Source organism: Salvelinus alpinus, chromosome 8, assembly GCF_045679555.1.
Source record: "Salvelinus alpinus chromosome 8, SLU_Salpinus.1, whole genome shotgun sequence".
Lineage (NCBI taxonomy): Eukaryota > Metazoa > Chordata > Actinopteri > Salmoniformes > Salmonidae > Salvelinus > Salvelinus alpinus.
Genome location: NC_092093.1, coordinates 29,865,497 through 29,884,702, shown reverse-complemented (window position 1 = coordinate 29,884,702; position 19,206 = coordinate 29,865,497). Strand labels below are relative to the sequence as shown.

Here is a 19,206-nt window from a genome sequence, read left to right as displayed (position 1 = left end):
GTTACCCATGCAGAGCAAGGGGAACAACCACTTCAAGTCTCAGAGCGAGTGACATTTGAAACGCTATTAGCGCGCACCCCGCTAACTAGCTAGCCATTTCATATCGGTTACACCAGCCTAATCTCTGGAGTTGATAGGCTTGAAGTCATAAACAGCTCAATGCTTGAAGAATTGCGAAGAGCTGCTGGCAAACGCACGAAAGTGCTGTTTGAATGAATGCTTACGAGCCTGCTGCTGCCTACCACCGCTCAGTCAGACTGCTCTATCAAATATCAAATCATTGACTTAATTATAACATAATAACACACAGAAATACGAGCCTTTGGTCATTAATATGGTCGAATCCGGAAACTATCATTTCGAAAACAAAAAGTTTATTCTTTCAGTGAAATATGGAACCGTTCTGTATTTTATCTAACGGGTGGCATCCCTAAGTCTAAATATTGCTGTTACATTGTACAACCTTCAATGTTATGTCATACGTCTGGGACGTCTGGGACGTGCTACCTGTCCCAGACCTGCTGTTTTCAACTCTCTAGAGACCGCAGGAGCGGTAGAGATACTCTTAATGATCGGCTATGAAAAGCCAACTGACATTTACTCCTGAGGTGCTGCACCCTCGACAACTACTGTGATTATTATTATTTGACCATGCTGGTCATTTATGAACATTTGAACATCTTGGCCATGTTCTGTTATAATCTCCACCCGGCACAGCCAGAAGAGGACTGGCCACCCCTCATAGCCTGGTTCCTCTCTAGGTTTCTTCCTAGGTTTTGGCCTTTCTAGGGAGTTTTTCCTAGCATTGCTTGCTGTTTGGGGTTTTAGGCTGGGTTTCTGTACAGCACTTTGAGATATCAGCTGATGTACAAAGGGCTATATAAATACATTTGATTTGATTTGATTTGATAATTATGTACAATTCTGGCAAATTAATTACGGCCTTTGTTAGGAATAAATGGACTTCACACAGTTCGCAATGAGCCAGGCGGCCCAAACTGCTGCATATACCCTGACTGCTTGCACGGAACGCAAGAGAAGTGACACAATTTCCATAGTTATAAGAAATTCATGTTAGCAGGCAATATTAACTAAATATGCAGGTTTAAAAATATATACTTGTGTATTGATTTTAAAGAAAGGCATTGATGTTTATGGTTAGGTACATTGGTGCAACGACAGTGCTTTTTTCGCGAATGCGCTTGTTAAATCATCACCCGCTTGTCGAAGTAGGCTGTGATTCGATGAGAAATTAACAGCACCGCATCGATTATATGCAACGCAGGACAAGCTAGATAAACTAGTAATATCATCAACCATTTGTAGTTAACTAGTGATTATGTTAAGATTGGTTGTTTTTTATAAGATAAGTTTAATGCTGCCACGCAGGCTCCTCGTGGAGTGCAATGTAAGGCAGGTGGTTAGAGCGTTGGACTAGTAACCGGAAGGTTGCAAAAACGAATCCCCGAGCTGACAAGGTAAAAATCTGTTGTTCTGCCCCTGAACAAGGCAGTTAACCCACCGTTCCTAGGCCGTCATTGAAAATAAGAATGTGTTCTTAACTGACTTGCCTAGTTAAATAAAGGTGTACATTTTTTTGTTATGATTGTTATGAAAACTTGAAATCGGCCCTAATTAATCGGCCATCCCGATTAATCGGTCGACCTCTAATGTGTACTCTACATCAACATAATAATAGGTCTGAAATTGCCAGTGGTTCAGGATTTTATTCCCTTCATTCACTCTTCTATTTATTGCATTTTTACAACTATCCATCCATCCATCTATGCCTGTCTGTTCGTTTCTGACTTGAGGTGTGCTGTCTTAAAGGGATGGGATGTTTCTGACTGGGGTGTGTTGTGTTAAAGGGATGGGATGTTTATCTGACTGGGGTGTGTTGTGTTAAAGGGATGGGATGTTTATCTGACTGGGGTGTGTTGTGTTAAGGGGATGGGATGTTTCTGACTGGGGTGTGTTGTGTTAAAGGGATGGGATGTTTCTGACTGGGGTGTGTTGTGTTAAGGGGATGGGATGTTTCTGACTGGGGTGTGTTGTGTTAAGGGGATGGGATGTTTCTGACTGGGGTGTGTTGTGTTAAAGGGATGGGATGTTTCTGACTGGGGTGTGTTGGCTTAAAGGGATGGGATGTTTCTGACTGGGGTGTGTTGTGTTAAAGGGATGGGATGTTTCTGACTGGGGTGTGTTGTGTTAAAGGGATGGGATGTTTCTGACTGGGGTGTGTTGTGTTAAGGGGATGGGATGTTTCTGACTGGGGTGTGTTGGCTTAAAGGCCCAGTGCATTCAAAAACTAGATTTTTCTGTGTTTTATATATATTTTCACACTACGAGGTTGTAATAATACTGTGAAATTATGAAAATGATAATAATTCCCTTTTAGTGTAAGAGCTGTTTGAAGGGACTGCCTGAAATTACAGTCTGTTTTGGTGGGATGGAGTTTTGGCCTGCCTGGTGTGATCACCAGGCCGTAAATTAGTTAATATACCAATAGGAAAGAGAGTTCCTGCTAGTTTTCAGTTGTCCCCTTCCCACTCAGACCACTCCCAGACAGTCCTAGCAAAAGTCCTAGCAAAAGTTTATTTTTCGGCCATTAATTAATTGAAAACAATCACAGTAAGGTATTTTATATTTACCCAGAAATGATTTGATATTGAGATAAAAACGGCTACATTGGACCTTTAATGGGATGGTCTGTTTCTGACTGAGATGTGTTGTCTTAAAGGGATGGTCTGTTTCTGACTGAGATGTGTTGTCTTAAAGGGATGGTCTGTTTCTGACTGAGATGTGTTGTCTTAAAGGGATGGGCTGTTTCTGGGGCGCAGAGAGAAAGTTCTGGAAGCAGAAGGGAGTCTACTCCACCCAGGTGGGGTATGCTGGAGGCCTCACCCCCAACCCCACCTACGAAGAGACCTGCACAGGTAACACTCAACAGTGACCCCACACCCCACTCAACAGTGACCCCACACCCCACTCAACAGTGACCCCACACCCCACTCAACAGTGACCCCACACCGCACTCAACAGTGACCCCACACCCCACTCAACAGTGACCCCACACCCCACTCAACAGTGACCCCCACACCCCACTCTGCAGTGACCCCCACACCCCACTCAACAGTGACCCCCACACCCCACTCAACAGTGACCCCACACCCCACTCAACAGTGACCCCCACACCCCACTCTGCAGTGACCCCCACACCCCACTCAACAGTGACCCCCACACCCCACTCTGCAGTGACCCCCACACCCTACTCAACAGTGACCCCCACACCCCACTCAACAGTGACCCCCACACCCCACTCAACAGTGACCCCCACACCCCACTCAACAGTGACCCCCACACCCCACTCTGCAGTGACCCCCACACCCCACTCAACAATGACCCCACACCCTACTCAATAGTGACCCCCACACCCCACTCAACAATGACCCCACACCCTACTCAACAGTGACCCCACACCCTACTCAACAGTGATCCCACACCCCACTTAACAGTGACCCCCACACCCTACTCAACAGTGCCCCCACACCCTACTCAACAATGCCCCCACACCCTACTCAACAGAGACCCCACACCCTACTCAACAGTGACCCCACTTAACAGTGACCCCACACCCTACTCAACAGTGATCCCATACCCTACTCAACAATGCCCCCACACCCTACTCAACAGTGACCCCACACCCTACTCAACAGTGCCCCCATACCCTACTCAACAGTGACCCCACACCCTACTCAACAGTGACCCCACACCTTACTCAACAGTGACCCCACACCCTACTCAACAATGACCCCACACCCTACTCAACAGAGACCCCACACCCTACTCAACAGTGACCCCACACCCTACTCAACAGTGCCCCCACACCCTACTCAACAATGACCCCACACCCTACTCAACAGAGACTCCACACCCTACTCAACAGTGACCCCACACCCTACTCAACAGTGACCCCACACCCTACTCAACAGTGCCCCCACACCCTACTCAACAGTGCCCCCAGACCCTACTCAACAGTGCCCCCACACCCTACTCAACAGTGCCCCCACACCCTACTCAACAATGACCCCACACCCTACTCAACAGTGACCCCACACCCTACTCAACAGTGCCCCCACACCCTACTCAACAGTGCCCCCACACCCTACTCAACAGTGACCTCACACCCTACTCAACAATGACCCCACACCCTACTCAACAATGCCCCCACACCCTACTCAACAGTGACCCCACACCCTACTCAACAGTGACCCCACACCCTACTCAACAATGACCCCACACCCTACTCAACAGTGACCCCACACCCTACTCAACAATGACCCCACACCCTACTCAACAGTGCCCCCACACCCTACTCAACAGTGACCCCACACCCTACTCAACAGTGACCCCATACCCTACTCAACAATGCCCCCACACCCTACTCAACAGTGACCCCACACCCTACTCAACAGTGCCCCCATACCCTACTCAACAGTGACCCCACACCCTACTCAACAGTGACCCCCACACCCCACTCAACAGTGACCCCCACACCCCACTCTGCAGTGACCCCCACACCCCACTCAACAGTGACCCCCACACCCCACTCAACAGTGACCCCACACCCCACTCAACAGTGACCCCCACACCCCACTCTGCAGTGACCCCCACACCCCACTTAACAGTGACCCCCACACCCCACTCTGCAGTGACCCCCACACCCTACTCAACAGTGACCCCCACACCCCACTCAACAGTGACCCCCACACCCCACTCAACAGTGACCCCCACACCCCACTCAACAGTGACCCCCACACCCCACTCTGCAGTGACCCCCACACCCCACTCAACAATGACCCCACACCCTACTCAATAGTGACCCCCACACCCCACTCAACAATGACCCCACACCCTACTCAACAGTGACCCCACACCCTACTCAACAGTGACCCCACACCCCACTTAACAGTGACCCCCACACCCTACTCAACAGTGCCCCCACACCCTACTCAACAATGCCCCCACACCCTACTCAACAGAGACCCCACACCCTACTCAACAGTGACCCCACACCCCACTTAACAGTGACCCCACACCCTACTCAACAGTGATCCCATACCCTACTCAACAATGCCCCCACACCCTACTCAACAGTGACCCCACACCCTACTCAACAGTGCCCCCATACCCTACTCAACAGTGACCCCACACCCTACTCAACAGTGACCCCACACCTTACTCAACAGTGACCCCACACCCTACTCAACAATGACCCCACACCCTACTCAACAGAGACCCCACACCCTACTCAACAGTGACCCCACACCCTACTCAACAGTGCCCCCACACCCTACTCAACAATGACCCCACACCCTACTCAACAGTGACCCCACACCCTACTCAACAGTGACCCCACACCCTACTCAACAGTGCCCCCACACCCTACTCAACAGTGCCCCCAGACCCTACTCAACAGTGCCCCCACACCCTACTCAACAGTGCCCCCACACCCTACTCAACAATGACCCCACACCCTACTCAACAGTGACCCCACACCCTACTCAACAGTGCCCCCACACCCTACTCAACAGTGCCCCCACACCCTACTCAACAGTGACCTCACACCCTACTCAACAATGACCCCACACCCTACTCAACAATGCCCCCACACCCTACTCAACAGTGACCCCACACCCTACTCAACAGTGACCCCACACCCTACTCAACAATGACCCCACACCCTACTCAACAGTGACCCCACACCCTACTCAACAATGACCCCACACCCTACTCAACAGTGCCCCCACACCCTACTCAACAGTGACCCCACACCCTACTCAACAGTGACCCCATACCCTACTCAACAATGCCCCCACACCCTACTCAACAGTGACCCCACACCCTACTCAACAGTGCCCCCATACCCTACTCAACAGTGACCCCACACCCTACTCAACAGTGACCCCCACACCCCACTCAACAGTGACCCCCACACCCCACTCTGCAGTGACCCCCACACCCCACTCAACAATGACCCCACACCCTACTCAATAGTGACCCCCACACCCCACTCAACAATGACCCCACACCCTACTCAACAGTGACCCCACACCCTACTCAACAGTGACCCCACACCCCACTTAACAGTGACCCCCACACCTTACTCAACAGTGCCCCCACACCCTACTCAACAATGCCCCCACACCCTACTCAACAGAGACCCCACACCCTACTCAACAGTGACCCCACACCCCACTTAACAGTGACCCCACACCCTACTCAACAGTGACCCCATACCCTACTCAACAATGCCCCCACACCCTACTCAACAGTGACCCCACACCCTACTCAACAGTGCCCCCATACCCTACTCAACAGTGACCCCACACCCTACTCAACAGTGACCCCACACCCTACTCAACAATGACCCCACACCCTACTCAACAGTGACCCCACACCCTACTCAACAATGCCCCACACCCTACTCAACAGTGACCCCACACCCTACTCAACAGTGACCCCACACCCTACTCAACAATGACCCCACACCCTACTCAACAGTGACCCCACACCCTACTCAACAATGACCCCACACCCTACTCAACAGTGCCCCCACACCCTACTCAACAGTGACCCCACACCCTACTCAACAGTGACCCCACACCCTACTCAACAGTGACCCCATACTCTACTCAACAATGCCCCCACACCCTACTCAACAGTGACCCCACACCCTACTCAACAGTGCCCCCATACCCTACTCAACAGTGACCCCACACCCTACTCAACAGTGACCCCACACCTTACTCAACAGTGACCCCACACCCTACTCAACAATGACCCCACACCCTACTCAACAGAGACTCCACACCCTACTCAACAGTGACCCCACACCCTACTCAACAGTGACCCCACACCCTACTCAACAGTGCCCCCACACCCTACTCAACAGTGCCCCCAGACCCTACTCAACAGTGCCCCCACACCCTACTCAACAGTGCCCCCACACCCTACTCAACAGTGACCCCACACCCTACTCAACAGTGACCCCACACCCTACTCAACAATGACCCCACACCCTACTCAACAGTGACCCCACACCCTACTCAACAATGACCCCACACCCTACTCAACAGTGCCCCCACACCCTACTCAACAGTGACCCCACACCCTACTCAACAGTGACCCCATACCCTACTCAACAATGCCCCCACACCCTACTCAACAGTGACCCCACACCCTACTCAACAGTGCCCCCATACCCTACTTAACAGTGACCCCACACCCTACTCAACAATGACCCCACACCCTACTCAACAGTGCCCCCACACCCTACTCAACAGTGACCCCACACCCTACTCAACAGTGACCCCATACCCTACTCAACAATGCCCCCACACCCTACTCAACAGTGACCCCACACCCTACTCAACAGTGCCCCCATACCCTACTCAACAGTGACCCCACACCCTACTCAACAGTGACCCCACACCTTACTCAACAGTGACCCCACACCCTACTCAACAATGACCCCACACCCTACTGAACAGTGCCCCCACACCCTACTCAACAGTGCCCCCACACCCTACTCAACAATGACCCCACACCCTACTCAACAATGACCCCACACCCTACTCAACAATGACCCCACACCCCACTCAACAATGACCCCACACCCTACTCAACAGTGACCCCACACCCTACTCAACAATGACCCCACACCCTACTCAACAATGACCCCACACCCTACTCAACAGTGCCCCCACACCCTACTCAACAGTGACCCCACACCCTACTCAACAGTGCCCCCACACCCTACTCAACAATGACCCCACACCCTACTCAACAATGCCCCCACACCCTACTCAACAGTGCCCCCACACCCTACTCAACAATGACCCCACACCCTACTCAACAATGACCCCACACCCTACTCAACAATGACCCCACACCCTACTCAACAGTGCCCTCACACCCTACTCAACAATGACCCCACACCCTACTCAACAATGACCCCACACCCTACTCAACAATGACCCCACACCCTACTCAACAGTGACCCCACACCCTACTCAACAATGACCCCACACCCTACTCAACAATGACCCCACACCCTACTCAACAATGACCCCACACCCTACTCAACAGTGACCCCACACCCTACTCAACAGTGACCCCACACCCTACTCAACAGTGCCCCCACGCCCTACTCAACAGTGACCCCCACACCCTACTCAACAATGACCCCACACCCTACTCAACAATGACCCCACACCCTACTCAACAGTGACCCCACACCCTACTCAACAGTGACCCCACACCCTACTCAACAGTGACCCTACACCCTACTCAACAGTGCCCCCACACCCTACTCAACAATGACCCCACACCCTACTCAACAGTGCCCCCACACCCTACTCAACAATGACCCCACACCCTACTCAACAGTGACCCCACACCCTACTCAACAATGACCCCACACCCTACTCAACAATGACCCCACACCCTACTCAACAATGACCCCACACCCTACTCAACAGTGACCCCACACCCTACTCAACAGTGACCCTACACCCTACTCAACAGTGCCCCCATACCCTACTCAACAGTGACCCCACACCCTACTCAACAATGACCCCACACCCTACTCAACAGTGACCCCACACCCTACTCAACAGTGCCCCCACACCCTACTCAACAGTGCACTCACACCCTACTCAACAGTGCCCCCACACCCTACTCAACAATGACCCCACATTCTACTCAACAATGACCCCACACCCTACTCAACAGTGCCCCCACACCCTACTCAACAATGACCCCACACCCTACTCAACAGTGACCCCACACCCTACTCAACAATGACCCCACACCCTACTCAACAATGACCCCACACCCTACTCAACAATGACCCCACACCCTACTCAACAGTGACCCCACACCCTACTCAACAGTGACCCCACACCCTACTCAACAATGACCCCACACCCTACTCAACAATGACCCCACACCCTACTCAACAGTGACCCCACACGCTACTCAACAGTGCCCCCACACCCTCTACTCAACAATGACCCCACACCCTACTCAACAGTGCCCCTGACTCATTGTCCAAGTGCTTGTAGAACATTAGCGTGCTCAGAATAATTCAGTGTTAGAATTTAGTGTTTAATTGAATCTTGATCTCCCTCATGAACTGCCCTCCACAGCCCTCCACAGCCTGTGTCTGTAACACACTAACCAGCCTCATGATGTGACAAATCACATTTGATTTGATCATCTCCTGATGTTAATGACTTGTACATGTCTCTATGAAGGGCCTTTCTACCAGGTACTACTGTACTGTACTCAGTAGCAGAGGTATTTGGGGTTTAGATTGACAGGTTGTTTTCTCCCAGCCTGCCCCTGGAAACCAAATGGAATCCCTTAGGTCCTATTATAGTGAAGCAGGGAGAAGTGACCGCTTTCTAGCAGTGTGTGTGTGTGTGTGTGTGTGTGTGTGTGTGTGTGTGTGTGTGTGTGTGTGTGTGTGTGTGTGTGTGTGTGTGTGTGTGTGTGTGTGTGTGTGCTCACCTGTATATGTGTTTGTGTGCGTTGTTAATGATCCGACAGTTAAGGAATGTGTAAGGCCATTATGTGATAGACAGAAGGATCTCTCTACATGATACTGTCTAAGTGTGTGTGCTGTCCAGAGATACGGAAATTCACCATTAGATGTGCATCACTAGTTCTATGGTTCTGTGATGGGCCTCACTCTCCTGTTAGTAACAAAACAGCAACAGTAGGTGTCATTTTGAGCAGTCTGCTTTCTGTGAAAAGTGGACAATCAGAAATATAGTTTGGAAATGAGAATCCAAATCAGCGGTGGAAGAAAGTCTCCGTGATTCAGGCGGTGAACTTGTTCACTACAGTTTTCCTTTCATTTCAATAATGGGAGTTGGGTGTTTTTGAACATTCAGGGCGCTATCCAAACACTGCCAGCTGTCTCTGTATTATTTTTAGATGCACCCACTGCCTCTCCGACCTGCTTTTGAGGGATTTAGGATTTAGGAAATGAGATTTTGCTCTCAGTGTGAATGTACATAGTTTTCCGGGAATAGGAAGTAACAGAACAAACCCTGCCGGGTGTTCCTCTGAGGATTGAGGGCATTTTCTGAACTCTGGCCCCTCTTGTCCAGCTCTGACCTTCACAGACCGGGCCCTCCGCAGTGTGCGTGTGCATATGTGTGCGCTTGTGTATGTGTTCGTGTGTGTGCGCATGTGTGTGGAATCTGCAAAATACCCTCTCTCTCCTATCTCTCTCTCCTATCTCTCTCTCCTATCTCTCTCTCTGTGGTTCAGTACAATAACGTTTGTGTAGGGCTGTTAGGAGCATGGAAGTCACTAGTCTTTGATCTGGATATTGACTTTTGTTCCAGTGGAAAACAACTTTTTAAAGACTTTCATCAGGGGAAATTTGTTTGATGACTTTTCCCAGAGTGCCGTTCTCTCAGGATGGATCTTGAACTGAAGTCAGAGCTTAGAGTTTAGAGGCGTTAAACATCTACTGCTGTTGGATCTGAGTGAGAGAGAATATGTATGTATGTGCGTATGTGTGTGTGTGTGTGACTGTGCGTGCATGCATGCGTGTGTGTTTCATTTGATTGATGTTTTGTTATCATTTAGTTTCTGTTTTGGTAGTCTTGGCAGTGCTCTGTAGAATGAAGAGTGCTGCACTGAGGCAGGGAGCTTTCCATCTGGTGGTGCTGAAACCTTGCCTCAGCTCACTGCTACTTACTGTTACTGACTGCTACTTACTGTTACTGACTGCTACTTACTGTTACTGACTGCTACTGATTGTTACTGACTGCTACTGACTGTTACAGACTGCTACTTACTGTTACTGACTGCTACTGACTGTTACAGACTGCTACTGACTGTTACAGACTGCTACTGACTGTTACAGACTGCTGCTGACTGTTACAGACTGCTGCTGACTGTTACAGACTGCTACTGACTGTTACAGACTGCTGCTGACTGCTACAGACTGCTACTGATTGTTACAGACTGCTGCTGACTGTTACAGACTGCTGCTGACTGTTACAGACTGCTACTGACTGTTACAGACTGCTATTGCCTGCTACAGACTACTACTGATTGTTACAGACTGCTACTGACTGTTACAGACTGCTACTGACTGTTACAGACTGTTATAGATTGCTACTGACTGCTACTGACTGTTAGAGACTGCTACTGACTGGTACAGACTGCTACTGACTGCTACTGACTGTTACAGACTGCTGCTGACTGTTACAGACTGCTACGGACTGTTACAGACTTCTACTGACTGCTACTGACTGTTACAGACTGCTACTGACTGCTACCGACTGTTACAGACTGCTACTGACTGCTACTGACTGTTACAGATTGCTACTGACTGTTACAGACTGCTACTGACTGCTACTGACTGTTACAAATTGCTACAGACTGCTACTGACTGTCACAGACTGCTACTGACTGTTACAGACTGCTACTGACTGTTACAGACTGCTACTGACAGCGACTGATTGTTACAGACTGCTACTGACAGTTACTGACTGTTGTCAACTGTTACAGACTGCTACTGACTGTTACTGACTGCTACTGACTGTTACAGATCGCTACTGACTGTTACTGACTGTTACCGACTGTTACAGATCATTACTGACTGCTACTGACTGTTACTGACTGTTTCCAAACTGCTACTGACTGCTACAGATGGCTACTGACTGCTACTGACTGTTACAGACTGCTACAGACTGCTACTGACTGTTACAGATTGCTACAGACTGCTACTGACTGTTACAGACTGCTACAGACTGCTACTGACTGTTACAGATTGCTACTGACTGCTACTGACTGTTACTGACTGTTACATATGGCTACTGACTGCTACTGACTGTTACAGATTGCTACTGACTGCTACTGACTGTTACATACTGTTACTGACTGTTACAGACTGCTACTGACTGTTACTAACTGTTACAGATTGCTACTGACTGTTACAGATTGCTACTGACTGCTACTGACTGTTACAGACTGTCACTGACTGTTACTGACTGTTACAGACTGCTACTGACTGTTACTGACTGCTACTGACTGTTACAGACTGTTACAGACTGTTAATGACTGCTACTGACTGTTACTGACTGTTACAGACTGCTACTGGCTGTTACTGACTGTTACAGACTGCTATAGACTGCTACAGATGGCTACTGGCTGCTACTGACGGTTACAGACTGCTACAGACTGCTACTGACTGTTACAGACTGCTACTGACTGTTACAGACTGCTACAGACTGCTACTGACTGCTACAGACTGCTACAGACTGCTACTGACTGTTACAGACTGCTACTGACTGTTACAGACTGCTACTGACTGTTACTGATTGCTACTGACTGTTACAGACTGCTAATGACTGTTACTGACTGCTACTGACTGTTACTGACTGCTACTGACTGTTACAGATTGCTAATGACTGTTATTGGCTGCTACTGACTGCTACTGACTGTTACAGATTGCTAATGACTGTTATTGGCTGTTACTGACTGCTGCTGACTGTTACTGACTGCTACTGACTGTTACAGATTGCTACTGACTGTTACTGGCTGTTACAGATTGCTACTGACTGTTACTGACTGCTACTGACTGTTACAGATTGCTACTGACTGTTACTGACTGCTGCTGGGGCTGCAGCTCAATGTGAGGTTTTGTTCGCCTTTTCCTTAAATCAAACTTCCCAAATGAATATACACTGGCACAATAGCAATAGCTCATCCAACAGCCCTGAATTTATTTTTTGAAATATTGTCTTTGAAACTATAGAACTTTTAGACCCACACATTATCTTGTCCTCTCTTCTCTGTGATCCGAACCTCAACAGCCTGCTGCGACAGACAGCCGGTGTTAGCACAGTATCTCCTCTCAGATAGTCAAACCTGAGCAGCCCCCTCTTCCTAACTATTCAGTCTGACAGAATCCATAGTCAATATGAATCTACACACTCAGGCATATAGCAAGTGGATGTAGAATGCAGACGTTACACTGCACAGATGACTTGACTGAATGGAGAGACAGAGAGAGGGAGGGGAGCGAGAGAAGAAGGATCACTCTGAACATGGTTGATCAACTATATTCAAGAGACCATGCGCTCTGCTCCCATTGCCTTCTGGGATACGTGAGGAATGGGTGGGGTGTGGGGGTTTCAGCCTTGTGTGACTGTAGAGAGATAACTGTACCCTTTCCTCCTTCCCTATCTACAAACACACACACACACACACACACACACACACACACACACACACACACACACACACACACACACACACACACACACACACACACACACACACACACACACACACACACACACACACACACCATGGCTCCTTGGCAGACAGCTGCGTCATCAAGGGATTAGGGGCTGCAGAAATGTATAGAACAGACAATAGACCCAAAGAAAGAGAAACAGAGAGAGAATGGAGGAAAGCATCATTCTGATACAGTAAGGAATAGGATAGGGCAATACAGGAATAGGATAGGGCAATACAGAAATAGGATAGGGCAATACAGGAACAGGATAGGGCAGTACAGGAATAGGATAGAGGAATACAGGAACAGGATAGGGCAGTACAGGAATAGGATAGGGCAATACAGGAATAGGATAGGGCAATACAGGAATAGGATAGGGCAGTACAGGAATAGGATAGAGGAATACAGGAACAGTATAGGGCAGTACAGGAATAGGATAGGGCAGTACAGGAATAGGATAGGGCAGTACAGGAATAGGATAGGGCAGTACAGGCATAAAAAAGATTGTAACATATCTTTTGCTCCAGCCCTGTGGCCATGCATTGGGAGTTGGAGAGTGGTGGCATATGGACTCTTCTGTCTCCTGCTGAGCTTCATGCTGGCAGCCATCTTGCCCGTCCTCCCCTGAGCTGCCAGCAGTAAAGATTGCCGCGTGTGTGTACCTCAGATGTCCTTCAGCTCACCCTGAACACACAGCTCCACTACCAGCTGAACGAGGGAGCCACCAGAAGGAGGAGAAAGGAGAGAGGGGGAGGAAAAAAGAGAGGGAGGGATAGAGTGAGTAGAAGGAGGCTGAAAGAGATTGCATAGCAGAAAATGAGGGAGGCTGACAGAGAGAGGGAATGGATTCATGGATTTAAAAGAATGGCTGGGAGGGAGAGAGAATGTAGGAGAGAGGAAAGGACTAAATGGATTCATGAATCTGTGCATTTGACTGTGTATGTGCTTCTGTGTGTGTGTGCACCAAATTATAGACCATCTCAATTGTGTCCCATACACTCCCTTGTTCCTCCTGCTGTCTCCAGGACATCACTGTGTTCTTCCATCATGTTTATTGTACAGTTCCTCTGTAGCGCCAGTCTGTAATGAGAGTGACCCTACAGGTTAGTTCTTATCATTTTTTTAATATCCCAGCTGTGGATGTGCTGCAGATAGTGGGGAACACAGCCTTATGAGGTGATATTAAACACCCATCTCAGTGGAATAAACTCATCTCGCTAGAAATGTCTTGAATTGGGAATAGAAGAGCACTTCTTTATTAAACATGGTTTTACTCTGTCTTCTCACCTCATATTGAGATGTTAACCTTTGTGGATGTCCCTCTGGTAGAGTGAAAGAGAGTTCTCCTAACAGCTCTATCCAATCAGCGTGTCCCAAACTCGGTGTCCAGCTTGTGTGATTGGAGGACACTCCTCCTCCAGAGCTCTTGCTTAAAACATCCAGAACTGATCCAGGACAGCAGCTCACTGCTGCACTGGAGAACAGCATTCACTCTCAGTTAACATTCACTGTATCTGAGGAGTGGAGGAACACTCAATGTTACGTATCCACAGATCTAGAATCAGATTATCATACCCCAATCCTAACCTTAACCAGAAGGATAAGGAAATATCTGCTCCTGGACCAGTGGATAGGGGCAACTGCCTATTTCTCCTAACGTCACCATTCTCCTGTCTTCTGTTGTCTCTCTCAGGTAGGACAGGCCATACTGAGGTGGTGCGGGTGGTCTGGGAGCCAGAGAAGACAAGCTTCTCCAAACTGCTCAAGGTGTTCTGGGAGAGCCACAACCCAACTCAAGGTAAGGTCCCGTGTAGCTCTGATGGTTGGCTCATGGTGCTTGAAACATCAGGGTCGTGGGTTCAATTCCCACGGGGGTCCAGTAGGAAAATGTATGTCCTCACTACTGTAAGTCGCTCTGTTAAATATAAAACCCACACACAGACATACTGGTATATATAACTGCAGTGTTTCCAAAGCCAATTCTTGCATAGCTTGACTCCAGCGGGGGCTTCTGCCTTCTATCTGTAACAGGAATATGAGTCTGCCATGTTGAGTGGTTGCAATCAGGGCTCTGTGAAATGAGGGTAGGAGAAAGAGGCGAGGAGAGAGGGTCACTCTCCACCAAGAGAAGTGCCTGCAGTGTGTAACCTCCCAATGAGTGTGTGTTTCATTTCACCCTTATTGACCCTGTGTGAGTCCACAGGCGACACACAACGCCAGAGAAATCTGGCTCTGTGTTAACTCTGACCCCTCCTCACGTCAACTCAGTGGATAAAACATACACACACTATGACACACAGTGTTGATGACTCTTTCCCACACTGTTGGCGCAGCATCTATGTCATATTCCTCAGGTCACTTCAGTGTCATGAATCATGAGTGATTTAGCTCAAGAATAGTGCTGTTGCACATAGCATGCAGAATTAAGGGTTCATATTTTAGATTTGATGGTTATAAACTCAGCAAAAAAAGAAATGTCCCTTTTTCAGGACCCTGTCTTTCAAAGAAAAACCCAAATAACTTCACAGCTCGTCATTGTAAAGGGTTTAAACACTGTTTCCCATGCTTGTTCAATGAACCATAAACAATTAATGAACATGCACCTGTGGAAAGGTCGTTAAGACACTAACAGCTTACAGACGGTAGGCAATTAAGGTTACAGTTATGAAAACTTAGGACACTAAAGAGGCCTTTCTACTGAGTCTGAAAAACACCAAAAGAAAGATGCCCAGGGTCCCTGCTCATCTGCGTGAACGTGCCTTAGGCATGCTGCAAGGAGGCATGAGGACTGCAGCTGTGGCCAGGGCAATAAATTGCAATGTCTGTACTGTGAGACGCCTAAGACAGCGCTACAGGAAGACAAGACGGATAGCTGATCGTCCTCACAGTGGCAGACCACGTGTAACAACACCTGCACAGGATCGGTACATCCGAACATCACACCTGCGGTACAGGTACAGGATGGCAACAACATCTGCCCGAGTTACACCAGGAACGCACAATCCCTCCATCAGTGCTCAGACTGTCCGCAATAGGCTGAGAGAGGCATGACTGAGGGCTTGTAGGCCTGTTGTAAGGCAAGTCCTCACCAGACATCACTGGCAACAACGTCGCCTATGGGCACAAACCCACCGTCGCTGGACCAGACAGGACTGACAAAAGGTGCTCTTCACTCAAAAAGTGCTCTTCACTGACGAGTCGTGGTTTTGTTTCAGCAGGGGTGATGGTCAGAATCGCGTTTATTGTCGAAGGAATGAGCAGAATGAGGCCTGTACTCTGGAGCTGGATCGATTTGGAGGTGGAGGGTCTGTCATGGTCTGGGGCGGTGTGTCACAGCATCATTGGACTGAGCTTGTTGTTATTGCAGGCAATCTCAACAGTGTGCATTACAGGGAAGACATCCTCCTCCCTCATGTGGTACCCTTCCTGCAGGCTCATCCTGACATGTCCCTCCAGCATGACAATGCCACCAGCAATACTGCTCGTTCTGTGCGTGATTTCCTGCATGACAGGAATATCATTATTCTGCCATGGCCAGCGAAGAGCCTGGATCTCAATCCCATTGAGCACATCTGGGACCTGTTGGATCGGAGGGTGAGGGCTAGGGCCATTCTCCCCAGAAACTTGCAGGTGCCTTGGTGGAAGAGTAGGGTAACAACTCCCAGCAAGAACTGGCAAATCTGGTACAGTCCATGAGGAGGAGATGCACTGCAGTACTTAATGCTGCTGGTGGCCACACCAGATACTGACTGTTACTTTTGATTTTGACCCCCCCTTTATTCAGGGACACATTATTCCATTTCTGTTAGTCACATGTCTGTGGAACTTGTTCAGTTTGTCTCAGTTGTTGAATCTTGTTATGTTCATACAAATATTTACACATGTTAAGTTTGCTGAAAATAAACGTAGTTGACAGTGAGAGGACGTTTCTTTTTTTGCTGAGTTTATATGCGTCCATAATGTATTACCTACACTATATACAGTATACAAAAGTATGTGGACACCCCTTCAAATTAGGGGATTCAGCTAGTTCAGCCACACCCCTTGCTGACAGGTGTATAAAATCGAGCACACAGCCATGCAATCTCCATAGACAAACATTGGCAGTACAAGGGCCTTACTGAAGATCTCAGTGACTTTCAACATGGCACAATCATAGGATGCCACAAAGTCAGTTTGTCAAAGTTCTGCCCTGCTAGAGCTTCCCCGGTGACCTGTAAGTGATGTTATTGTGAAGTGGAAACGTCTAGGAGCAACAACGACTCAGCCGCGATGTGGTAGGCCACACAAGTTCACAGAACGGGACCACTGAGTGCTGAAGCGCGTAAAAATCGTCTCGCCTCGGTTGCAGGTCAAGCATTCTCTGAAGTGCTGCTCACATGCCCAGTGATGCTAGATAAGGTTAACCTACTGATTCCCTTACTGTAAGACTCACTGTCATATTCCATTTGATCGTAACATGAGACTACTCTCAACAGTATGACTAAATGGTTTGTCTTCAACCTACAAGACATTTTCACTGTGTCCTCTAACACCTAGCCAATGATTGCGTGTTTGAATGGGAGCTTTTTGTCAGGGAACAAAATCAGTGTGAGTCACTGTCTGTCTGCACGGCTCACACTCCACTCCGCTTCCAGCAACATAATAATTACACAGAGGTAGGCAGGCAGGCAGGCAGGCAGGCAGGCAGGTAGGCAGGTAGGCAGGCAGGCAGGCAGGCAGGCAGGCAGGCAGACAGGCAGGCAGGTAGGCAGGCAGACAGGCAGGCATACAGGCAGGCAGGTAGGCAGACAGACAGGCAGACAGGCAGGCAGACAGGCAGACAGGCAGGCAGGCAGGCAGGCAGGCAGTAGCTGTATCATGTTCTACATCTGCATCAAGGTGAACTGTGCTTTGATTGAAATTACACCGCAGTTGGTCTGGTCTCGTCTCCAGGTTGTTTTCCCCAGACAGACAAACAGGGTTGATTGTGAGTTTGTTTCGTAGGACTGTCAGAGCAAGCAAAGTAAACATAGTATGCTGGTAGGTTGGTGGATGGACAGGATAGTTTAGACGTTTAGAAGAAATAATATGGAAGTAAACTTTTGGCAACTCAGAGTACCTTGTAACCCTGTGTGTGTGTGTGTGTGTGTCTGTGTGTGTGTCTGTGTGTCTGTGTGTGTGTGTGTGTGTGTGTGTGTGTGTGTGTGTGTGTGTCTCTGTGTGGGTTTCTGTGTGTGTGTGTGTGTGTGTGTGTGTCTTACTCTTTTATGTCTTACTCTATATTGAGTGAAATATATTGTCTTTAGTCCAGTAACTTCTCTTAAAGTTCCCCAACATTGTGTTCTCTCTCATTGTCAGGAATGCGTCAGGGCAACGACGTAGGAGCGACCTATCGATCAGCCATCTACACATACACACAGGAGCAGCTTGAACAGGCTCTGGCCTCCAAAGATGACTATCAGAAGGTAACGTTTCTGTGTGTGGGAGTCACATCAACTCAATAATCAGTTCTCTAGAGATGTTATAGAAACAAAAGCTTGGTGTGGAAGAAAATCTATTTCCCCCAAATAAATGGCATTCAGTACCCATACCAGAACACATTGTACCAGCCAACAAGGTTTTTATCTGCATCAGTCACCAGTCACATTAAAAGCTTGCTGCAACACACCCGTCTCTCCAGAGAGAATCAGTCAGGGTTCAAAGCCCATCACCTTACAGAGAACATGCATGGAGCCGGGCAGCCTACAATGCATATGCATATGTTTAATTGAGAGGGATGGCATGCTGCAGCTGATTCCCCCAGTGAGAGGAGAGAACAGGCGGGGAGGTACAGCAGAATCTCTTTCAGGAAAGCTATGTGGAGCAGCTTTGCCGCGCTAAGACCCCACCCT

The 19,206-nt window shown here is 48.9% G+C and overlaps 1 protein-coding gene across 4 annotated transcripts in view; it reads left to right on the top strand.

The window, feature by feature from the left end:
• LOC139582931 (mitochondrial peptide methionine sulfoxide reductase-like) overlaps positions 1-19,206 on the top strand; it is a 99,046-nt gene that overhangs the window by 52,637 nt on the left and 27,203 nt on the right. For 3 of the 4 annotated variants that reach the window (XM_071413411.1, XM_071413415.1, XM_071413413.1), the window contains exons 3-5: positions 2,817-2,936; positions 15,027-15,131; positions 18,674-18,780. In XM_071413411.1, the coding sequence (XP_071269512.1) occupies positions 2,817-2,936; positions 15,027-15,131; positions 18,674-18,780 (332 nt within the window). The remainder of the gene's footprint in view (positions 1-2,816; positions 2,937-15,026; positions 15,132-18,673; positions 18,781-19,206) is intronic. The other variant, XM_071413414.1, reaches the window with a different exon arrangement.